Source organism: Babylonia areolata, chromosome 35 (genome assembly GCF_041734735.1).
Source record: "Babylonia areolata isolate BAREFJ2019XMU chromosome 35, ASM4173473v1, whole genome shotgun sequence".
Lineage (NCBI taxonomy): Eukaryota > Metazoa > Mollusca > Gastropoda > Neogastropoda > Buccinidae > Babylonia > Babylonia areolata.
The window spans coordinates 16,813,433-16,821,679 of NC_134910.1; the positions used below are offsets into that span (position 1 = coordinate 16,813,433).

Below are 8,247 nucleotides of genomic sequence, written 5' to 3' on the forward strand. Positions count from 1 at the left end.
CTGGACACTGTTTATTTCATATTGCACACAGTCGAAAGTTCTGAAGTGATCTAAAAAAAAACAACCCCAAACAAACAGCAACAACAAAACAAAAACAAAAAAACTTGGATTCTTGCACACACTCATGAAACAGTGGGACATCTCTCTGTCTCTGTCTCTCTGTCTCTCTCTCTCAGCCCCCCATTCCAGAGTCTTATCTGACTGACACGGAGAGAAGGGACACCACAGTAGCCAGCCCTTGAGTTTCCGTTTCGGCAGATGGTCCCCCGGGGTTTTCACCCCCCCCCCCTCCTTCCCCGCTCCCTCCCCCCACCTCCTCCATCCATCTTTCCCCATGCAGACTCGGTAGTGCAGGTCCAGAAAGTGACTGCGGTATCAGCTGTACAGGAATGGAAGGGGCATGTCTGCAGGTCGCCACACTGATAACTTTTTCCTGCCATCTTTCTCTAATTGCAGACCTGAAACCCCTTCACCTTCCACACACTGACTGACTTGCAAAACACACACGCATAGGTAAACACACACACACACACACACACACACACACACACACACACACACACACACACAAGTGCATGGGCATACGTGCTCCCACATACACGCGCGCGCGCGCGCGCACACACGCACACACACACACACACACACAACACACACACATACATACACACACACACACACACACGCACGCGCGCGGCACACACACACACACACACACACACACACACACACACACACACACACACCACAAGTAAAGTAGCGGATATAATATAGACAGGAAGGGGACTAATTTCATAATGCAAACACTTTACTGGCGCCGTGTTGAACAAAAAACACAATGTTATGTTTTGTTTCGTTTAGCTTCAAACAGGCTGGGCGGGCTTCTGATTTGTGGGTCACTGTCTGCTTTTATCTGGGGTCAGAATCACAGAGGGGGGATGGGGGGGGGGGGGTATGTGTGTGTGGGGGTGGGGGGGGGGAGAGACGGGAGAGGGGTGGTGGCGGGCGGTAGGAGGGAGGGAAATTGGGGCCGAGAAACTGAGAGAGGGAGAGAGATAACAGTGAACCGGCACTGAAATGGTGATTGTCATTGCTGTGGAGCTCTGGAAACACGGGGCACAGATCACAACAATAATGATGAAAACAACTGAACACAAAACGAAACACAAAAACAAAAACAAAAAAAGTAAGATTTGGAGTCGAAGAAAGTAACAAGAGGCAAGAGATTCTTTGACATTTTTGTACTTTTCTTTCAGTAGCTCAAAGGGCCATGTGATGATGGCTTTTTTCGCGACCTTCGAATCCAAAGATTGAACGGTACAATGAAAACAGAAAGCATATTACAATATAGCAAGTATTTTAGTATGTAACATGGACACACTGACATCATATTTACATACATAAACCAGACTTAACATCCAAATGTTACCCTTACTTCTTTATATATATTTTTTTTCACATAGAACACGCAAGAATTCTTTGTTGATTAATGAGCATTTGGAGCTGTAGTTATGTTTGCGTAGATTGGCTGCCTCGAAGACATGTTTTGCAAGTGAAAGGATCACATCCTCATTTTCTGCCCTCAGTGTGCCAACAGATCTGTTCTGTGTGCTGAAGCTGTATCGAATACAGGACAGGTTTTTTGGCACATTGTATCCTTTGCAGTTAAGCGAAAATGTTTTTGGTCTTCAGGGCTTTCGCCACACATTGGGCACTGAGATGTTGCTGCTATGTCTGTTTCAAACCATCTTTCGTTGGCATTCAGTCAATGTGATCTCAATCTAAGCCTATCCTTATATCATTTATTTATTTGGATCTCAACCTACTTTTAGAACGCATAGAACCAATCATACATATCGTTGCTTTCTAATGCTATATGTCAATTTCGTTTGTAACGTGCTATTCTTGATGTGAAAGACCCAGTTTCTGTTTCCCTTTTCCTCTTGAAACAGCATCATCTCAAACGCTTGCCTTCATAATCTAGGTGTTGGCAGCCTTGTTAGTTTGAACCAATATTTTATTCATTTTACAAAGGATTTAATATCCAGTGGATACCTACCAGTTTGACCATATATTATCGTGTCTGATGTCTATTATGGGACACCAAGAAAGCGCTTGATCGCACACGTATGTACCTTTACCACTTAGTTATTTGTTGTGAGCCCCCATACTTTAGCTACATACTTCAAGACTGGTTCAGTTTGTGTATCGAAGGGTTTCCAGAAAAGATGCGCATCAGCCTAACGTAGTCTCTTGAGGGATCTTAATTTGGATGACACTTTTATTCCCTTTCTGCTCCTTCCATCCCACGCAGACATTAATTTTATTTCAAATAACATCCCTACATAGTTACGTGAATTGGTTACTTTTATTTCCCTATCCCCAATGAACCATTTTCACGAGCCGAAATATGGCATCATTTGCGGAAACCTATAACATTGGTCTTATCGATATTTACTGTTAAGTGTAGTATGTCTATTTCTTGCTTACGGACATCTAATTGAGTGTGTAATCCTATGGGTGTATCAGAAGAAAAAAAATCAGGAAATAGCATCAAAAACAATTGTGTTACCTGTGTGTCAAGGGAGCTGAGAACTGTTAAACATCCTTTAGGCTATATTCAAACCTTGTGGGGAGCAGGTTAGACAAAGATGAATAGATACCAGAAATGTGTCCACACTTCACCGAGGATTCGAACTTAGGAGGGTAGGATGATTGGAGTACTCCAAATCGTCGAGGTGGTTGAGCAGCCATACGAGTGAGGGGGCAGGCGAGACTCTACGGCCCGTCTCCTTGGTAACGCCTCGTGCAGCAGTGAGGTGTGCGCACGGTGTGAGAAAGGATCTCGGGCAGCAGTGAGGTGTGCGCACAGTGTGAGAAAGGATCTCGGGCAGCAGTGAGGTGTGCGCACGGTGTGAGAAAGGATCTCGGGCAGCAGTGAGGTGTGCACGGTGTGAGAAAGGATCTCGGGCAGCAGTGAGGTGTGCGCACAGTGTGAGAAAGGATCTCGGGCTGCAGTGAGGTGTACGCACGTTGTGAGAAAGGATCTCGGGCAGCAGTGAGGTGTGCGCACGGTGTGAGAAAGGATCTCGGGCAGCAGTGAGGTGTGCGCACGGTGTGAGAAAGGATCTCGGGCAGCAGTGAGGTGTGCGCACGGTGTGAGAAAGGATCTCGGGCAGCAGTGAGGTGCGCGCACGGTGTGAGAAAGGATCTCGGGCAGCAGTGAGGTGCGCGCACGATGTGAGAAAGGATCTCGTGCAGCAGTGAGGTGTGCGCACGGTGTGAGAAAGGATCTCGGGCAGCAGTGAGGTGTGCGCACGGTGTGAGAAAGGATCTCGGGCTGCAGTGAGGTGTGCGCACGGTGTGAGAAAGGATCTCGGGCTGCAGTGAGGTGTGCACGGTGTGAGAAAGGATCTCGGGCACCAGGGTGAACGAGCTTGAATGGTAACTAGGAAGCTGAACATTGAAAGGTGGAATGTTGCAGATCTCCAGCCTCAGGAATAAAGAAAGTTTATAGACTTTAGCCCATAGAAATTGAGATAAACAGTCTATTTGATATAATCACATCTAGATATGAAGATTTGTTGCTGTTGTCAGGCGGAAGCAGATACAAATGCATATAAAGTTTATTGTGAATTGATATGCAAAAGTTTTGTGCATTTTAATTTTGGAAAAACAATGGAAATGTCGTGTCACGTGAGTGGTCACGTGATATACAATCGTACACACTGCGGGAGGATAAAAGTAGCCAGGCAGATGTGTGTGGGGAGTTCTGGTTAAGACACAGAGCGAGGGGTTTGTGAGAGAGACTGGTGAGAAGAAAGGCTGGAGAGAGAGGTAGTGACGTGAGGTGACGGGACAGAGACTGAAGCGAAAAGAAGAAGTGAAAAAGGAAAGTAGACAGAGGAGCAGAGGCATCTCCCCGAAGAACATCAACAGAGACACTTTCCAGGCTGCTAGGACCAGAAAATCCAGAAGACAGACCGGGTGTGAGATTCCACAGACCTGTGCGAAAAGGACATTCCAGACAACCTGATTCTGTGAGCCAGCTACTGTCGGCAAGGGTGACTGATGGGGCAGAGCTGTGGTGTGAGTGTGTGAATGGAAACCTGGCCAGGTGAGAGCAGAATATCCCGGGATTATGATTATATCTGGATGTATAAGGCTTTTAAAATTCCATGTTGTGTAAAGATTTTGATTTGACGTGTGTGAATCAATAATCATTTCTAATCAGTGTATAACCGTATTCTGTGTCCTGGGCTTTGTAAAAGAGCAATGAATGCGCAGTGATTGGTGGAGTGCACAGATATGTGCTTGATTGAGAATCGAACCTAACCTGTGAGCTAACCCTGACAAAAACAACAAATTCATTTAAAACCAAATACATTTCCCCCCAACCTGGACACTGGTGTATTCTCTGGATTCCATGTCTACCCTTCTTTGACAACTCAACGGCCAGTTCATCATTGAACAAGGAAAACAACTGGGGGCTAAGCAAGCAACCTTGCTTTTTTTTACCCTGTGGGCATTGAAAAAAAAAAAATCAGAATACACGCCTTTGGAACGAACACTTACAAGCAAAGAATGGTAGATGATAACTTTCCATGTACCCCAGTTTCACCTTAGAGTACTTCACAGGATGTTTCTGTTCAGGGGATTGAACGCTTATCTGCAGAAACGAGCGAGAGAGAAGAGGGAGTGAAAACAGAGAGAGAGACAGACAGAAAAAGAAAAGACAGGAATGGACACTGTGAGCGAGCGAGCGTGCGACAGAGAGAGAGAGAGAGAGAGAGAGAGAGAGAGAGAGAGAGAGAGAGACAGACAGACAGACAGACAGAGACAGAGAGATAGATATACATACAGAACAAGGAGACAAACGGGCAGCCAGCCAGACAGACGGACACAAAAAGAGAGTGAGGTGTGTGTGTGTGTGTGTGTGTGACGACAAACCCAGCACAACTCACCTTGGCACGACAAACCCAGCAGCACCAGAACTAGCAGCAGCCTTGGTGGTAGTGGACACCAAGTTAACCCGGGGGACACTCTTGGCAGGGGGTCCACTCTCACCCGTTCCATGACACCTCTGTCGCTGTCTCTCTCATTCTTCACGATACCGCTGTGCTGCCGTGACTCCTCCTTCACGCCAGTGTATCAGAGACGGACACACATTATCAAACAAACAAAAAATGTCGTGGAAAATGAAGCGTGTGGCGGTGTGTTGTCCAGTGTTTTTGGAGGACGTTCACAAGAACCAGTGACGTGCAGCCATGACGACAGCCGGCTGGTGTTCCAACATGAATCACGTGCTGTGGTGATCGGCATGCCAGTCTTCCATCTGCAGGTCACATACGAGTATCGATTATTTAATGCAGACACAACGAAATGAATAGATAACAAACAAATAAATAAATAGATACGTGAATAAACAATATACTTACAGAAATAATAGAATAAGTGAATTCTAAGAAAAATACCACACTAACAAATAAATAGTCGCGCGCATGTGTGTGTGTGTGTGTGTGTGTGTGTGTGTGTGTGTGTGTGTGTGTTGTTGTTGTTGTTGTTGTTGTTGTTGTGTGTGTGTGTGTGTTGTTGTTGTTGTTGTTGTTGTTGTTGTTGTTGTTGTTGTTGTTGTGTGTGTGTGTGTTGTTGTTGTTGTTGTTGTTGTTGTTGTTGTTGTTGTGTGTGGTGTGTGGTGTGTGTGTGTGTGTGGTGTGTGTGTGTGTGTGTGTGTGTGTGTGTGTGTGTGTGTGTGTGTGTGTGTGAAATTGTCCATCCACACGATGGTCCTGTGCACTAGTGATCTCTTTTTAAACGAAAATAATCAGTATCCATTATGTTGATTATTTTCGTTTATAAAGAGATGTCATTATATCCACACACACACACACACACACACACACACGCACACGCACACGCACGCACGTGCATACATTTTCCCCCATTCATGTAACCCAGTCAATCGTCAATGGTATCATCACTTTATCAGTCCTTGATACACCATGACGCCGGACCATCATCACCACACAAACTGCAGGCTGTCAGTGTCACAGGTAAACTCCTCTCCACAGTTCTCTATCGGGTCGGACAGCCTTGCTCAACACACACACCGAACTGCCTTCTTTCCCCCTTTACAACTTTCACTGTCATCACATTCACGATATAAACGATAGAAATAACTGTACCAGAATATACAGAAAATACATGCATGTTGAGAGAGCAAGCGCGAGAGAGCGAGCGCGTGAGAGAGAGATAGATAGATAGATAGATAGAGAGAGAGAGAGAGAGAGAGAGAGAGAACTCAGAAGTCCGAACTAAGAACTGTTTTGGTGTATGGCCACCCACCAGTATACAAATGGATACATGCGTTGTACACACACACACACACACACACACACACACACACACATATGAAAACCAGAGAGAGAGAGAGAGTACATGAGAAAAAAAGATAACAAGATTCAAGGAAATTGAATGACCTGAAATAAAGAGAGAAAGAACAAACAAAAAGATAACAGGGTTAAAAGGAATACATACATACAAACACACACACACACACACACATATATATATATATATATATATATATATATATATATATATATATATATATATATATATATATATATATATATATATGTGTGTGTGTGTGTGTGTGTGTGTGTGTGTGTGTGTGTGTGTGTAAAGTATGCTATATATTCATGTCAGTTCGTGAACACTGGCCTAGACTGACCTGAATTCAGAGAGAGAGGAAGTAAGGAAGCAAGGAAGAAAGTAGGAAGGAAGGAAGGGAGGGGAAAAATATAAAAAGAAAGTCAACCTGCTTCTTATTTTCATCTTTTTGTTAATGGTAAGGACAGTGAACATGACTAAAAAAAAAAAAAAAAAAAAAGAAGAAGAAAACTGTCAACATTTCAATCACATCCATCGTAAAATCAGCAGGGACCGGACTTAAGAAAGAAAGAAAAGAAAAAAAGACTTAAGAAATAAAGAAAAAGAACGTCAGTGTACTATATACTATTTCGATGGTTTCGTGAACAGTAAGCACAGGGCCAGAATTGCGAAAGAAAGGAAAAAAAGAGAGAAAGAAAGAAAGAAAATGAGAAAGAAAGAAAGGGAGAGAGAGAGAGAGAAAGAAAGTCTACTGCATTATTTACTTTGTGAATCATAAGCACTGCGAACAGTCAGCACTGGGAGTAGAATTCAGAAAGAAAGAAAGTCCATCTGCTACACATGTCAATCGCTCTGTGAATGGACAGTACTGAGATCACATGACCGGAAGAAGCCAACGTCTCAATGCCGGGGTCCAATGAATGATGTCACCAGGATTCTGACGGCAATGACGATAGCATAGACAACTGCCATAACTGTCACAAACGACGGCAACGAAGACGATTATCTTCTTCTTCTGGTCGTTATCGTTACTCTACTACAACTACTACTACTACTACTACTACTACCACCACCACCACTACTACGACTACTACTACTACTCTACTACCACCACTGCTTTTGCTGCTGCTGCTACTACTATTACTACTCCTCCTCCTTGTAGGAAAGAAAGACAACACGAAAAAAAGGAAATCGTTTCGTAGACTCTATGCAATGAGAACTGATATCAACATTAATTTTTGTTCAGACATCATGATTACTTTCAAACTTCATAATACCCATCTTCTCTGTTGAATACTATTCATCACTCATCCATTTCCACACCATCACCTTAGTTTTCCAAACGAACTCGTTTCCAGTCACACACACGATTAAAACCATCAGGTAAAAATCCCATTGCAACGATGACTCGTGAAACCACCATTCGTTCCCACGTAGCTGGAAGACTTTACAAAACCAAGAACCGAGAACCAAGATTCTGAGACGAAACCGAAGGCTTTTAAATCAACACTCGCTGGAGTCAATGCTTACTTTTCTTTCTTTCTTTCACTTCTATAAGAGATACCCGGCACGCGCGCCCCAGAAGAAATACGTGAGGAGACTGAGGGGCTGGCCAGTCACAACAAACACAAGCGGAATTAGCATGAGAGGAGTGCAGCGTCTACTCTCCCCCCCCCCCCCCCCCAACCCCTCCCAAGCCCTCCCCCCCCCCCCCCCCACACACACACACAACTCCCCCCCCCACCCCCACCCCCTCCCTCACCACACACTTGTTCTAACACGTCTCTGGCTTGTCTGCCTCTGTCTCTCCATCTCTTGGCTCTCACTCACTCTCTCAACACGCAGACTAAACGGGTG

General features: G+C 44.6%; 1 protein-coding gene across 1 annotated transcript in view; it reads right to left on the minus strand.

Annotated features, from left to right (window-relative positions):
* LOC143278125 (uncharacterized) overlaps positions 1–7,953 on the minus strand; it is a 73,963-nt gene extending 66,010 nt beyond the window's left edge. The window contains exons 1-2 of the mRNA XM_076583156.1: positions 7,720–7,953; positions 4,962–5,332 (exon numbers count right to left, since the gene is read on the minus strand). Coding sequence (XP_076439271.1) covers positions 4,962–5,073 — 112 coding nt within the window. The 5' untranslated portion in view covers positions 5,074–5,332; positions 7,720–7,953. The remainder of the gene's footprint in view (positions 1–4,961; positions 5,333–7,719) is intronic.
* Between the last annotated feature and the right edge of the window lie 294 nt (positions 7,954–8,247).